The sequence below is a fragment of the Typopeltis vanoorti genome, chromosome 11, assembly GCF_054136105.1.
Source record: "Typopeltis vanoorti isolate ZY-2024b chromosome 11, IOZ_Tvanoo_1.0, whole genome shotgun sequence".
Classification (NCBI taxonomy): Eukaryota; Metazoa; Arthropoda; class Arachnida; order Uropygi; family Thelyphonidae; genus Typopeltis; species Typopeltis vanoorti.
The window spans coordinates 89,708,889-89,725,801 of NC_143559.1; the positions used below are offsets into that span (position 1 = coordinate 89,708,889).

Consider the following 16,913-nt stretch of genomic DNA (forward strand, 5'->3'; position numbering starts at 1 on the left):
ATTAAAAGTAATATCATATAAGAATTATCCACTGTTGGGTATCTACTTGGATACTGAACGGACGAGGATGGGCTGGCAATTTGGGATTTAGCCGACCAAATTGTATTCTTATTGGTTAAACCAAAATATAGAATGATGGTACAACATGACAAAATTTCATGCCGGCTGGGGCGTCACCCGGTTAAACAAGGCCCCCGTTGTTTTCGCCAGGGAACCAGGGCGAACAGCGAAAAGTCAGCTACTGGAACAAATCTGAAAATAAACCCCAACTCAACATCACCAGAGTTAAAGATCGGTACTATCAACGAAAGAAGCCTGAATGGCAAAGAAATGGATCTAGCTGAGGAATTAGATAAGTACCAGATCGACATAATACGGGTGACTGAAACAAAAAAGACCAAAACTGGTGAGATCTTTCTGAGCAATAAATACAAAATGTTATATTCAGGCAATGACAATCAAGGAAAAGAAGGAGTAGCCTTAGTATTCAACACAAAATACGAGGCTAATCTTCTTGAATGGCAGTCAGTCTCAAGTAGAGTAATGTGGGCAAATATGAGAATGGGGAACTGGACAATGAGACTTATTTGTGCCTATGGTCCCACAGAAGGTTCTACTAAGGTAGAAGTGGAGGAATTTTTTGAGGCTTTAGAAAAAGCAACTGACACAATGAAAATTGAAAAGTTGGTCCTTGTTGGGGATCTAAATAGCAGAGTAGGAAATGATTGTGAGACATACAAAAATATTTTGGGAAAATTTGGAGAAAAGAGCAAAGCTAATAATAATGGCAAATATATGTTGGATTTCTGCTCAGGACATGGACTGGTTATTACTAACACCATGTTCCAACATAAAAATTTGCACAAATTCACATGGAGAGAAGAGGCTAGGAATAAGAAAAGTCTCATTGACTATGTTATTGTTGATAGTGATGTTTTCTCCCTGGTGCAGGACACCAGAGTGTACAGAGGATTTGAAATTGGAAGTGATCACTATTTAGTCTTGAGCAGGATAAAATTGAATTTCATATTGAAAAGAATAACATGTAAGAAAGTTTTAAAGCGAATAAAAGTTGAGCAGCTCTCAGATGTGAGCTGTAGACTAAAATACACAAAGATTATTGAAGGAAAAATGAAAGAGTTTGAGAACAGGAATCAAACCTTGGAGATTCATTGGCAAACTGAAGAAAACATTGATTGATTCTGCCAGAGAGGCATGTGGTGAGGTTGTGTGCAAGGATAAAAAAATCAGAACTCCCTGGTGGACACAGGAGATTAAAGAGGCAGTGAAGGAAAAGAAGAAAGCATACCAAAAGTTCCTGTCAAATAAGTCAGCTTGTGCTCTTAGAGAATATAGAGACAAATGCAAGAATGCTAAACACTGTGTAAAACTAGCTAAACAAAAGTCATGGGAGGACTTTGGCAAGAATATAGAAAATAAATATCAAGAAGGTGGAAAAATATTCTGGAGGTTGTTGAAGAAGCTTAAGAATGGAGGAAAGAGTGCTATAAAAGGAATTAGAGATGATAAAGGTGACATGAAAACGGGAGAAAAAGATATCCTTGAAGTATGGAGTAATTACTTTGAAAAACTGCTAAATGAAACAAGCAGTGATGACAGCACAGTGGTAAAAAACACTGACCAGGCATGCAGTCAGGAATACATATCCATACTTGAAGTAGAAAAAGCAATCAAAGGCTTGAAATGTGGAAAGGCAGCAGGAGTAGATGATATTCGACCAGAAATGCTGAAGTATGGTGGTATAAGAGTCTTACAGTGGCTGCACTGCATAGTTCAGAAAGCCTGGACAGAGGGACGAATTCCCGATGATTGGAGTAGAGCTCTCATAGTACCCATATATAAAAAGGGAAATAAAACTGCATGTGAGAATTACAGAGGTATTTCCCTACTGAGTGTTCCTGGCAAGATCTATGCAAGAATACTTGAGAAACGGTTGAGAAGAATTGTGGAAGAAAAGCTTGGTGAAGAACAAGCTGGATTCATGCCAAATAGAGGCTGTCAGGATCAGATCTTCACTTTACGACAAATAGTCGAGAAAGCATGGGAATATAACAAAGATCTGTATTTAAGTTTTGTCGATCTGGAAAAGGCATATGACAAGGTGCCAAGAGAGAAGCTATTCAATATGCTGCAGTTATATGGTGTCAATGGGACATTATATCAAGCAATACTTAGTCTTTATTTGAGTTGTAAGTCAGCAGTTACAATTGAAGGAAGTACAGGAAGATGGTTTAATGTTAAATCTGGTGTGAGACAAGGATGTACATTATCCCCTCTGTTATTCATTATCTATATGGATTGCATTATGAAGGAAAGTGGTATTAAACATGATATTGAAATTGGAGATGTTAATGTCAGCTCTTTGCTTTATGCGGATGATGTTATACTTCTAAATAAATCCGCTACAAGTCTGCAAGATTCTCTGACTAAATTGAATAGCTCTTGTAATAGATATGGTATGAAGGTCAGCAATAAAAAGACAAAGACAATGAAAATAGGCAGAATCATTGAAAATGTCAACTGTGTTGTGAATGGAGAACCTGTGGAACAAGTAAAACATTTCAGCTATTTAGGCACGATTTTTACTGAAGATGGTAAATTAAATATAGAAATAGACAACAGAATCAGCAAAGCTGGTATGGTGGGAAGTCAATTGATTAAATTCATATGGAATAAGAGAGAAATTAGTCGCAACACTAAATTAGCTGTATACAAGACAGTGTTCAAACCAGTTTTAACTTATGGATCTGAGAGCTGGGTCAGAAGTAAAACACTTGACCAAAGACTAGAGACTTCAGATATGAGAGTCCTGAGAAAAATTATAGGCATGAACAGATGGCATCAATGGCAGTATCATATTAAAAATGAGGATATTAGGAAAGAACTTGACATTGTCAGCATCCAGGAATGCGTTAGCAGAGCTAATCTCAGGTGGTATGGTCACTTAAACAGAATGGGCGAGGAAAGATTAGCAAAACGAGTGTTCTCTGCCAGGTTGGCAGGAAAACAACCGAGAGGAAGACCAAGATATAGGTGGATTGATACAGTACAAAGTGCTTTAGACGATAGAAATATAAGAGCTGATAATATTGGGGTGTTGACAAGTAACAGACTGATTTGGAGGAAAATTGTAGATAGGAAATTAATAATGATGTAATTTTTTTCATGTAGTACTATCATATCCTGTACACCCCTTGAGGGTACATGGCAGGAATTTGATGATGATGATGATGAAGAATTATCTAAGAAATATTTGTGTAAGCATATTTGAGAAAAGCTAAGGTAAATTGTTAAGGAAAAATTGGTGAAGCACAAACTGGTTTTAGGCCAAATGGAGGTTACCAAAAGCCAATTTTAAATTTACACAAAACTAATCAGGAAATCTTGGAATATAATAACAATCTCTGTTTAGAATTTTTTGATCTCAAGAAAATGCATAGTTAGGTGCTAAGGGAAAAACTGTTCAAAGCATTAAATCTCTATGATGTAAATGGAACTTTCTATGAAACAGTACATAGCTTATACTTAAGTCAAATTTGTGCTTAAAATTGGGATGCACAGTAAGATTGTTTAATGTTAAATAAAGTATAATATGGATATACTCTCGCTTTCTCTGTATTTATAATTTTTTTTTTTTTACTTCCACCCACCAAAAGTCATAAACCTTTTGTACATTAATGCCATGTGTGGGCTAATGATTACTTTTCTATTTTTATTAGTTTTATGTATTTTTAGTATATTTAATTTGTTTTTACTTCTTAATCCAGAACCCTGCTCTAGAGACCAAACTTGGAAATTTCATCTGCTCGTGAAAATCCAAACATGGATTTTCACCAGCAGATGAAATTCCTGTAAGACAATCACGCAAATCCATCCATGGTGGTATTCAAACCAGACCACCCCCATGGACCACACTACTAAGAAAGTAGTTATTAACCTAATATTCAAATAGGAAATATGGTTAACTTGTTACTCTGTACATATGACAGTCTCGTAAATACATCCACTACAAGATGTCAAATCTTTAAACTAATTGCTGTGGCAAATTTAGTAATAATAATAAGCAGTAAAATAGAAAACTAGCTGCATTCTCATATAGTGGAACAAAATTAATTGCACACAATTTTTGGTGAACATGGCAAATTAAATATGGAATCAGTGGATACAGATTTGCTTGTTTGGTGTTAGACCATCATCCTACTTATTGGAGGGTTGATAAAGTTCCATGTTTGGTCTCTAGAGCAGGATTTTTGGATTATGTAAAAAATATATAAAAATACAAAGAAATGTAAAAAAAATTAATAAAAAATAGAAAAAAAGCCCTTAGCCCATCCACAATACTAATGTAGTGTAGGTTTACAGGTGGTAGAAATCTTAAAAATTAAACAAAAGTAATAGAATGATGAGGGGAATAGAATAAGTAAAATGTGGTATATATAAGATGCCAGTTGAATAAACATATGGAGAGGAAAATTAGTCAGAAGTCCAAGCTACACTTCTTCTACGCGTTATTCCCGCTTCCTATGCAGGGTCCGCGTGTTACTTTTTTTAGATGCGACTTCTACTCCCAACCGACCCGTCGCCTGGTCTGCCGCTGGGGGGGGGATATATTTTTGACTGTAGAGGCGTATGTTCACGGGGCCAGTTTGCCTGTTTGCGGGATGAAAAACGCCAGATAAACTGGCGGAAAAAACCCTACTGACCGTGCCCAAGACCGGCTAACATGGCTATGCCTGAGGAAGAACCTCAAATTTCTCATGTCTACAATGGGAATCGAACCTGGGACACTCCTTCCCCAGGCATATGGTTGCGAAGCGCAAAGCCACTAGGCTAACTGCACGGTAAGTCCAAGCTACACTAGTTTCCATATATTAAGGAACAAAAAGAAAAATTATAATAACTTGTGGGGGGGGACATGAAAGTTATGCACACTATGTAAAAAGTGATGCTAAGTCTAATTAACATATACAAAATAAGTGGTGCTGTCATCAGTATATGCAGATGAGCCATGGCATAAAAGCAGGCATATTTGAGTGGTTTTCCATTTCATGTTTAGAATGAGAACAAGGCATTTTGTGATGGCAGAATTCCTGGATATGACTGCATGACAATATTTTTAACCGATGAATTCAGGTGGCAAGCCATCATAAGAAGAGACCTACCAAAGTCAGGCAGAAATAGCCAGATGGTTGCATGTGAGAACCATTCTATGGTTCACAGACTCTAGAACCAATTGCAGCAGTCAGACGGCATCCTGGTAAAGAAAGGCCATGAGATACAGCAACAGTGGATGATCGATATCTCCATTATCTGCTTGCCGAAACAGGAATGCTTCCCTCAGTCAGCTACAGGAACATTGGTATCTACTTTGGCTATGCATACAGACCACCTTCACAAAGGTAGTCTGTAGGCTAGGCAAACTGATAGTCTGCATGTCCCTATTCTCATGCTCCAGGAGAGAACATTTGAAATGGACCAGGCTCCACGTCAACTGCACCCAAGACCAGTTGGGGTTTGGTATTATTTACATGCATCCTGATTTACTCTAGAAAGTGATACTAGGCCTACTTAAATCAGTCTGAAGAGAATCCTGGAAAGAGACACTTATGGTTGAGGTAACGTAATGGTTTGAGAAGGCATCTTGTTAGGTGGATGCACTGACCTGTATGTGCTTTATAATGGAACTACAAATGCTTTCATTTTACACAAATTATGGACTCTACAACCATGTTATAAATAATTATTTTAATTACTCGATGTTTCAACCTTCATATTAAGGTCATCATCTGGGGTATACGCGCGCGCGCACACACACACGCACACACATATATATATATATAGTGGTATCTCGCTAATCCAAACTAATAAAAACCGTGCTCGTTCTGATTAGCGAATCCCCCCCCCAAGAGACAATAACTAGTGTTTAAGACAAAAATAATAAGATTTTAATGGTACATCAAATTTAATTCTGTAAATAAATGAAGTAACTGATAGAAAAAAAGCTACTGTACTGTAATGTAAAACTTAAAAAATAATACGGTACACAAGTTTATTTTAGTAAAAAATTTAGTTTTGTATGTACCTTTAGTTTTGTTAAGGATTCTGATTTAATAAAATTGCATAGTTCATTACATAACTTAATTTGCGTAAAAAAAAAAAATCACTTTCTTGTACACATCACAAAAAAAAGTTTCACAAAATAACACACAAAAAGTTTTTTTTATTTCTTTGTAAAAAAGTCACTGATTTTCTTTTGCTTCTTGGAAGCTAAACTATTTTCGAATGCTTCTTCTCGGAACTGCATTAGCAACAAAATTTTGTGGAATGGCATATCATTCTGCTTAGCCCATTCTATACACATATTAAAACTGTCAACTTCTTTATCATCATCATTGTCTTCTAATTCATTCTGTAGCGTCATATTTATAATTTCTGCATCTGATTTGATTTCAAATTCGGTGATTCATGCCGACAATACAGTACGTACTGTACAGTGTAAAAAAGCAAACGTGAACACATGCAATAAATCAAAATAGGCCTACAATATAACCGTACAATCGACAGTATGAAAAAAATACTGTACTGTAATAATAATAAAATAAATAATAATAGTTAAAATAATAATTATTAAATAAAAATAATAGTACATAAAATAATAATACGTAATTTTTTTTTCTTTCAAACCGCAGTTCACACTAAAGAGGTTCAGATAAGCAAGATACCACTGTGTGTGTGCGTGTGTGTGTGTGTGTGTGTGTGTGTGTGTGTGTGTGTGTGTGTGTGTGTGTGTGTGTGTGTGTGTGTGTGTGTGTACACACACAGAAACAAGCTAAATTACATTTCACTTGGTATGCTGAGGAGACAATGATTTGATCAACAGTTATTCTACTGGCTTGACCTCTAGTGAAAATAAAATTACAATAAATAAATTAAATAAAATAAATTAACTACATCAAAGCTATATTCTATTGAAGACAACATAAGAGAAACATTCTTTTATATAGTTAGTTTTGTTACAGTAAAAATGATGTCCTAATTTAACATGACAATTGTTATATTAGATTTAGGATCCTGGATTACCTATGGTCCTATTTATAATTAACTCTTAGGGAGAAAAGTTAAGTGAGTAGAATATTTGCCTTCCATATTCTTGGGATTTTTAGACTATCATTATTGTTAAGATTAAGGTGATTGATAAGAATCTCACCGGCCTCCTTAAATTTACGTTCATACCATGTTTTGGTGTGATGTAAACAACAGGTGCTTTTCCTTTTCCAGTCAATTCTATGTAAAGTGTTCAGGGCATGATCAGAAAGACCACCTTGACCATAGTTATCATATTTAATGTGTTGTTTATGTTCCTTTTTTCTGATAGGAATTGTGCATCCTGTTTCCCATATATAGGGCAAATTACATGTGCAATGAATGCAGTATACTCCAGGGTGGGCCAGCGGAGGGAGTGGATCTTGGGATGAGTTGAGTAAGTTCTTTAATTTTGCAGGAGGTTTAAAGGTGGCTTTTAAGGTTGTATTTTTGTAGTATTCTGTTTATTTTGTCTGATATCCCTTTGATGTATGGAATGGTTACAGTTTTATTGTAGTCTAGTTTATTTTTGTTTTTAAGTGAGGTCTTGTAGAGAATTTTATTGATAGTATTTTGGCTGTAACCATTTTTTAGAAGGTATTGCTGATAACATTTAATTCATCTTTAAGTGCTTGTTCATTGCAACAAATCTTCAAAACTCTGCTTTTTAGTATATTAATGATCTCTAGTTTTTGTGTTGGGTGGTGGTAGGAGTTTATGTGGGTATATTGGCCAGTAATGTGTCATTTGTTAGTTTCCGGTAAACAGTGAAGGAAAGACTGCCAGAAGGAAGACATGTGACAAGTGTATCTAGAAACGGAAGTGTGTTCTGCTTTTCAATCTCAATTGTGAAATGTATGTGTTTGTGTTGTTTGTTTAGGTGACTGAGAAAAGTGTCTAATGTCTGGTATGGTGCCAGATAGCAAAAACATTGTCAACGTATCTAAGCCAGACATTGAGTTTTAAAGGAGAAGAATCTAGAGCACATTGCTCAGAATGTTCCATGTAAAAGTTAGCAGTAGGAGGGAGGGGATAATGGTGAGCCCATGGCTGTGCCTTCTTTTTGTAGGTAGAAAGTGTTTTGCTACACAAAATAGTCAAAACATAGTACATGCACAAAGAGCGCTGTGATATCGAGAGGGAATTTGTCCTGTAATAGAAGGATTGTCATTGATTGGAACATTTGTGAAATTAGGACATTTTTACAAAGTGTTGTGTGTTATTAATATAGGAGGGTGGAATGACTTACCAACTCTTTGAGTGTTGACACTAGTTTCTTGGCTAGGTGATAATTGGGGCTGTCTATACCTTCGACTATCGGCCGGAGTGGTGTGGTTTGTTTCTGAATCTTTGGTAGACTAAATTCTTGGGGAATGAGCATAGTGTGGAAGTAATTTTTAATGGTATCTTCGAGACATGTGGTGACTGATTTAAGTAGCTTCTCTGTTTTCTTTTTTATTCGATTGGTAGGGTCATACGTAACAAGTTGATAGACGTTGTTGTCCGAGACTATTGGATTCATTTTTTCCAAATATGTAGTTTGATTTAGAATAACTGTGACACTGCCTTTATTGGCTCTAGTAATTATGATGTCTGGATTTAATTTTAGTGATTTCACCGCTGTCAATTCAGATTTTGTCAGATTGCTGGTTATTGTTTTAGTATAATTTAAATTTAAAATGTTAGAGGTTTCCAAATGTATTTTGTCTGCTATGGTGGTTGGGATAAATCTTAAGCTCCCCTCCCAAAAACCCTGAGGGACTTAGGAGAGCTTTACAGAAGCAGTGGTTGTTATTACCAACTGAGCTAGACACCATCATAAACAGTATGAAACATCATTGCGAGTGTTGCATTGCTGTAAGGATTGACCATGCTCCTTATTGAGGCACTTTGGCAATCTCATTTTGACTTCATGGTTTGACCATTGTCTTCATGTACCCCATTTGTTACTGAATTAAACTTTATTTACAGTTTTTGTGGGGTTCACATCTCATATACTGCTTTTCACTGAATTGCATAAAAAATCATCGCACAGTTTTTGAGTTATCGTGACCTCTGTTCCTTAATTTATGGAAGCTAGTGTAGTGGTGGTAGTAGTAATAGTATATAAGACAATGTTCAAACCAATTTTAACATTTTGTTGAAAGTTTATTTTTCACTTGGTTAGACTATAATAAATTTAGTTTAATCCTTTATCCAAGTGTGAGCAAACAAAGTTTGCACCTGAAAGTATCTTCAGGACTGGGGTAAAGTGGTACAACACCGGGCAACTCGTTGCAAAGGTGGAGCAAGCTAACATCACTCCTATTTAAGTATCTCCCATAATGCAAAACACATCTCCTTGCTGATATGTATAATGTTATGCATTAAGGAAAGAGTCACTATGCTTCTGCCGTATCTCCACTTGGGCCTGGCTCCCACTGAAGAGACCTCAATAAAGGTCGAAACTAGTCTGGTTAGTGGCCCTTCCCTTAATGCATAACATTATACATATCTGCAAGATGTGTTTGCATTATGGGAGATACTGAGATAGGAGTGATGTTAGCTTGCTCCACCTTTGCAACGAGTCGCCCGGTGTTGTACCACTTTACCCCAGTCCTGAAGATACAAAGTTTGTTTGCTCACACTTGGATAAAGGATTAAACTAAATTTATTATATTACAATTTTAACATTTTGATCTGAGAATTAAGACTGGAGATGACATTGAAGGCAGTACCATATTAAATATGAAAATATCAGAAAATAACTTGACATCATTAATATTCAATAATGTATATTCTTAGGCTAAGATTTAAACAGAAAGATTAGAAAAATATTTGTTTCAAGTGTTCAAGGCAGAATGGCAGAAAATAAAAGGAAAGACTCAGAGGAAACATATTGATGTGTTTATACATTTAGGAGTATTTCCTTCAGAAGTTCTAAATGTATCAACTGATCAAATTACGGATCTGAGAAAATACTAAACCACTTTGGAAGGGTTACTAAGGCAAGTGATGTGAAGTTATTAGCATCTTTATACGAGTTGCCCCAGTCCTGAAAATAATTCAGGCACAAACGTGTTTGCTTATACTTGGATAAAGGATTAAACCAAGTATATAATTTCTTGGTATCTTTAATTTATAGTATAAGTAAGTGGAAAACTTCCAACAACTTTCTCTAATCCAGAGTATTTTAATAATAAGGTGTGACACCTTTTGGCAACTCATATATAAAAATATGACTTCTTCACTACTTCAAATTTAGGATCACCTCTGGGTCTGGCTTCCACGGATGCACTTTTGCACAGAAGTGGTCTCTTTCCTTGAGGTATGAGAGGCTCTGCTTGGGGTAGGTTTTTGCCTCTCTCTGAGTGTGGCCACTGCTGAGATTATGGCTCTGTCTGGTGGTGGGGATGAGCCTGTCACTGAGTGGAACAATGCTGAGTTGGACAGTCACTTGTAGTCAGTGACTGTCTTGGGGGCCGCCTAATTTTTAGAGAGGTCTTTACTTAAACAGCACCTCAATAAAGGTGAAAACTGATAATTTTTAGTGTATTTTAAATTTCATATAAAGGTTTTGAATTAATTCTGTATAGTGTATGAATTTATATTTCATATTGCTGTATCAGCAACTATTCTTTTTGTAATATCTTCTCTGATTTTTAGAAGAACCAAATAGCAAGGGAATTGTAGTGTATACCGTTGAATTAGTGAGACATGGTGGACCTTTAGGAATTACTATATCAGGAACAGATGATTCTTTTGATCCAATTGTCATATCTGGTTTGACAGGAGGAGGATTAGCAGAGAGGTAATAGCTGAGTTCTTATCTTGTTTTAATTCATTTCATATAATCATATTGTCAAATTTTAGTTTCACAGTTGGGATCTATTTCCATTTTGAAATAGCAGAATTATAATAATTATAAATCTGTGTATGCCTGCCTAAAATATCAGTTATTTTTTTGTTATTTGTCATCATAAATATTCCTGGACTAACTGTTGGTGCACAGCACATGCTAATATAAATAATTGTTCATTAAATTTTTTTCCTCCTTAATTCAAAAAATATTTGTAGTGCTACTCAAATTCCGAATGGTTTCATGTGCCAAAGATTGTAAGCCTACAGTACATTTTTATTTTTTTTTATTTTCCTTTCTTTATATAACACTACTCTACAAACCCAACAGGAAACATTTTCAAGGCATTTCAGTGGGCATTGGTTTCACACTGGATGGTGAAATTGATCTTTGGAAACATCAGCATACACATGCATCTTGCCACTCCGCTACTAAAAGTGGAGTCTTTTGTTCTGGATGAATGTTGCATTCCTCTGAAGCAAAATAAAACTTTTATTATATATTTGATACCTTTAGTTAGAAAAATATTGGTTTAAATCCTATACAGAGGTGGTAGAGTTTTATGTTCTGAAACACCACTTTTGTTACCCCCTTCCTCTTATGTTTAACAGATAAACAGGCCAGAGAATGCACAGTTGATAGATATAGCTAATGCAGGAATAACTATTCTGTTTTAATATAAATTAGTTTAATATGTAAAAGGGATAATGAGATAAGAATCAGCAATTAAAAGACCAATGGTGGAAATGAGAATGAAGAAAACAAAGAAAATATTTGTTTCATTCTCAGTAAGAGGATAATTTAAATATAAATAATAGAACATGTTGGTATAATCGGAATCCACCAGTTAAATAAATTAATATTTAGATTGAATTAACAATTATTGAAATAGCTAAGCTGTATAACTGAGAGGAGACCTCCACATAGCCTTTAAAGGAATGCAGAGAACCGACCAGGGCTTCTGACCTAATGTCCAATTCTCACCTTCTCGTGGTGCACCCTATTGGGTATCTACTTAGATACTGAACGAATGAGGATGGGCTGGCAATTTGGGATTTAGCCGACCAAATTGTATTCTTATTGGTTAAACCAAAATAAAAAATGATGGTACAACATGACAAAATTTCATGCCGGCTGGGGCGTCACCCGGTTAAACAAGGCCCTCGTTGTTTTCGCCAGGGAACCAGGGCGAACAGCGAAAAGTCAGCTACTGGAACAAATCTGAAAACAAACCCCAACTCAACATCACCAGAGTTAAAGATCGGTACTATCAACGTAAGAAGCCTGAATGGCAAAGAAATGGATCTAGCTGAGGAATTAGATAAGTACCAGATCGACATAATACGGGTGACTGAAACAAAAAAGACCAAAACTGGTGAGATCTTTCTGAGCAATAAATACAAAATGTTATATTCAGGCAATGACAATCAAGGAAAAGAAGAAGTAGCCACAGTATTCAACAATAAATAAGAGGCTAATCTTTTTGAAAGGCAGGCAGTCTCAAGTAGAGTGATGTGGGCAAATATTAGAATGGGGAACTGGTCAATGAGATTTATTTGTGCCTATGGTCCCACAGAAGGTTCTACTAAAGTAGAAGTGGAGGAATTTTTTCAGGCTTTAGAGAAAGCAACTGACACAATGAAAAAGGAAAAGTTGGTCTTTGTTGGGGATCTGAATAGCAGAGTAGGAAATGATTCTCAGACATACAAAATATTTTGGAAAAATTTTGAGAAAAGAGCAAAGCTAATAATAATGGCAAATACCTGTTGGATTTCTGCTCAGGACATGGACGTTATTACTAACACCATGTTCCAACATAAAAATATGCACAAATTCACATGGAGAGAAGAGGCAAGGAATTAGAAAAGTCTCATTGACTATGTTATTACTGATAGTGATGTTTTCTCCCTGGTGCAGGACACCAGAGTGTACAGAGGATTTGAAATTGGAAGCGATCACTATTTAGTCTTGAGCAGGATAAAATTGAATTTCATATTGAAAAGAATAACATGTTAGAAAGTTTTAAAGCGAATAAAAGTTGAGTAGCTCTCAGATGTGAACTATAGACAAAAACACACAAAAATTATCGAAGAAAAAATGGAAGAGTTTGAGAACAGGAATCAAACCTTGGAGATTCAGTGGCAAACTCTGAAGAAAACATTGATTGATTCTGCCAGAGAGGCATGTGGTGAAGTTGTCTACAAGGATAAAAAAATCAGAACTCCGTGGTGGACCCAGGAAGTTAAAGAGGCAGTGAAGGAAAAGAAGAAAGCATATCAAAAGTTCCTGTCAAATAAGTCAGCTTGTACTCTTAGAGAATACAGAGACAAATGTAAGAATGCTAAACACTGTGTAAAACTAGTAAACAAAAGTCATGGGAGGACTTTGGTAAGAAAATAGAAAATAAATATCAAGAAAGTGGCAAAATATTCTGGAGATTGTTGGAGAAGCTTAGGAATGGAGAAAAGAGTGCTGTAAAAGGAGTTAGAGATGATAAAGGTGACATGAAAACAGAAGAAAAAGATATCCTTGAGGTTTGGAGTAATTACTTTGAAAAACTGCTAAATGAAACAAGCAGTGATAGCACAGTGGTAATTCACACTCAACAGGCTTACAGTCAAGAAGACATATCCATACTTGAAGTAGAAAAAGCCATCAAAGGCTTGAAATGTGGAAAGGCAGCAGGAGTAGATGATATTCGACCAGAAATGCTGAAGTATGGTGGTATAAGAGTCTTACAGTGGCTGCACTGCATAGTTTTCAGAAAGCCTGGACAGAGGGACGAATTCCCGATGATTGGAGTAGAGCTCTCATAGTAACAATATATAAAAAGGGAAATAAAACTGAATGTGAGAATTACAGAGGTATTTCCCTACTGAGTGTTCCTGGCAAGATCTATACAAGTATACTTGATGAACAGTTGAGAAGAATTGTGGAAGAAAAGCTTGGTGAAGAACAAGCTGGATTCATGCCAAATAGAGGCTGTCAGGATCAGATCTTCACTTTACGACAAATAGTCGAGAAAGCATGGGAATATAACAAAGATCTGTATTTAAGTTTTGTCGATCTGGAAAAGGCATATGACAAGGTGCCAAGAGAGAAGCTATTCAATACACTACAGTTATATGGTGTCAATGGGGCATTATATCAAGCAATACTTAGTCTTTATTTGAGTTGTAAGTCAGCAGTTAGAATTGAAGGAAGTACAGGAAGATGGTTTAATGTTAAATCTGCTGTGAGACAAGGATATACATTATCCTCTCTGTTATTCATTATATATATGGATCACATTATGAAGGAAAGTGGTATTAAACATGATATCAGAATTGGAGATTAATGTCAGCTCTTTGCTTTATGCAGATGATGTTATACTTCTAAATAAATCCGCTACAAGTCTGCAACATTCTCTGACTAAATTGAATAGCTGTTGTAATAGATATGGTATTGAAGGTTAGCAATAAAAAGACAAAGACAATGAAAATAGGCAGAATCATTGAAAATGTCAACTGTGTTGTGAATGGAGAACCTGTGGAACAAGTAAAACATTTCAGCTACTTTGGCACGATTTTTAGTGAAGATGGTAAATTAAATATGGAAATAGACAACAGAATCAACAAAGCTGGTATGGTAGGAAGTCAATTGAATAAATTCATATGGAATAAGAGAGAAATTAGTCGGAACACTAAATTAGCTGTATACAAGACAGTGTCCAAACCAGAAAGATTATAGGCATGAACAGATGGCATCAATGGCAATATCATATTAAAAACGAGGATATTAGGAAAGAACTTGACATTGTCAGCATCCAGGAATGCATTAGCAGAGCTAATCTCAGGTGGTATGGTCACTTAAACAGAATGGGCGAGGAAAGATTAGCAAAACAAGTGTTCTCTGCCAGGTTGGCAGTAAAACAACCCAGAGGAAGACCGAGATATAGGTGGATTGATATGGTACAACGTGCCTTAGGCGATAGAAATATAAGATCTGATAATGTTGGAGTCTTGACAAGTAACAAACTGATTTGGAGGAAAATTGGAGATAGGAAGTTAGTAATGATGTAATTTTTTTCATGTAGGACTATCATATCCTGTACACCCCTTGAGGGTACATGGCAGGAATTTGATGATGATGCAGTATACAGTGCTATTTTCTGTTTTTTGCTGAGAATTCCACTGCAAGCAAATTATTAATTACTCTTTCTTTTAAGGTTCATGGTGATCATCATTCATATTTATGAATTTAGAGACACAACACACACATCTTGAAATTATTATTTTACTAATTATTATTAAAATAACACGACGTTTCGACCCCTGTATTGAGGTCATCATCAGAAGGATACATGTGTATAGGGAACCAAGCTAAATGCTCTTGCACTTTATACTGATAAATTAAATCTACACTGTTAATTAATTTTTTCTTAGCCTGACCTCTAGCAATAATAAAATAAAATAAAATAAAAATCGAAAAAAAATTTTTTTTTAAATTAATAAATAAAAAACTACAATAAATTCTGCTGAAGTCCTCATGTACTAAGATTCTTCTGGATTTGTACAGTTCAAGTTGCTATTGAATGTTAAGGGTTAAAAAAAAAAAACACTTCGCCAATTTTTCTTGTAGTGGTATTTTTCTTCGGCTTGTTCTGGTTGCTATAAAGGTTGCAAAAGGGTCCTCCACATTCTTGGAATGGTTAGGCCATCATTTTTGTTGAGATTTGGGTTATGTTTGAGCATTTCACATGCTTCTTTAAATTTACTCTCGAACCAGGTTTTGGTGCGGTGTAGGGACTTGGTACCTTTCCAATCAATTTTGTGATATGTTTGGAATATGTGGTCAGAAAGGCCGGTTATTCCAAAATGGAGGTATTTAATATCATTTGTGTTCGTCCTTCCTAATTAGGATGGTTTGCCCTATTTCCCCCTATGTATGGTAGGTTACATGTGCATTGTATTTTGTATATCCCTGGGTGGGCTAGGTGTGGAAGAGGATCTTTGGAAGAACTGAGTAGGTGTCTTAATTTTGTGGGGGGGTTTAAAGGTTGTTTTGAGGTTGTTTTTGTGTAGTGTTCTGTCTATTTTTTTGGAAATGCCTCTAACATAAGGTATGGCAATAGCATTCTTGAAATCTTTTTTGTTTTTACTAGTATCTCTGTGGAGGATCTTGTGAATAGTTTTTTTACTGTATCCATTTTTTATAAATGTATGGTTGATTATCTTGTATTCCTGGTTTAGAGCTGATTCATTTGAACAAATAGTTTGAGCTCTGTGTTTATGACACCTAGTTTATGTTTTGGTAGTTTGTTTTGGGTGGTGATAAGAATTTTTGTGTATGTACTGGCCTGTGTGTGTGTGTGTGGGTTTGCAGTAGACTGAGAAGGAGAGACAACCTGAGGGAAGACGTGTGATAAGTTTGTCTAGGAATGGAAGAGAGTTGTTTTTTTCTATTTCAATGGTGAATTGGATATGTTTGTGTTGTTTGTTCAGGTGGCTAAGAAATGTATTTAGTGCTTCGCGGCAGTTGGGCCAAATGATGTAAATATCGTTGACATATCTGAGCCAAATTTTGGGCTTTGGGCACGCTGACTCTAGAGCTCATTGCTTAAAAGTCTTCCATATAAAAGTTAGCAATGGGGGGGGGGTTGTGAGGTAAGGCTGCACCCTCTTTTTGAAGGTAAAAATTGTTTTCCACACGAAATATCCGGAGTGGAGTACGTGGGCAAAGAGGGCCATGATGTCGTGTGGAAATATGTTTTGTAGGAGCAAGATAGTATCATTGATTGGGACATTGGTGAAAAGGGAAGTTATATCAAAGCTGACTAATAGATCTAGGTCGTTGAGTGTAATGTTTTTAATTCTGTTTATGAAATGTCGTGTATTTTTTTATGTAGGAAGGGGACTGATCTACCAATTCCTTGAGTGTGGCTGCTAATTTTTTGGCTAAGTGGTAATTTGGGCTGTCAATTCCTTCAACA

General features: G+C 35.9%; 1 protein-coding gene across 1 annotated transcript in view; it reads left to right on the forward strand.

Annotated features, from left to right (window-relative positions):
* LOC150101837 (glutamate receptor-interacting protein 1-like) overlaps nt 1-16,913 on the forward strand; it is a 369,473-nt gene that overhangs the window by 287,669 nt on the left and 64,891 nt on the right. The window contains exon 14 of the mRNA XM_090400065.1: nt 10,750-10,894. Within this exon, the coding sequence (XP_090256191.1) occupies nt 10,750-10,894 (145 nt within the window). The remainder of the gene's footprint in view (nt 1-10,749; nt 10,895-16,913) is intronic.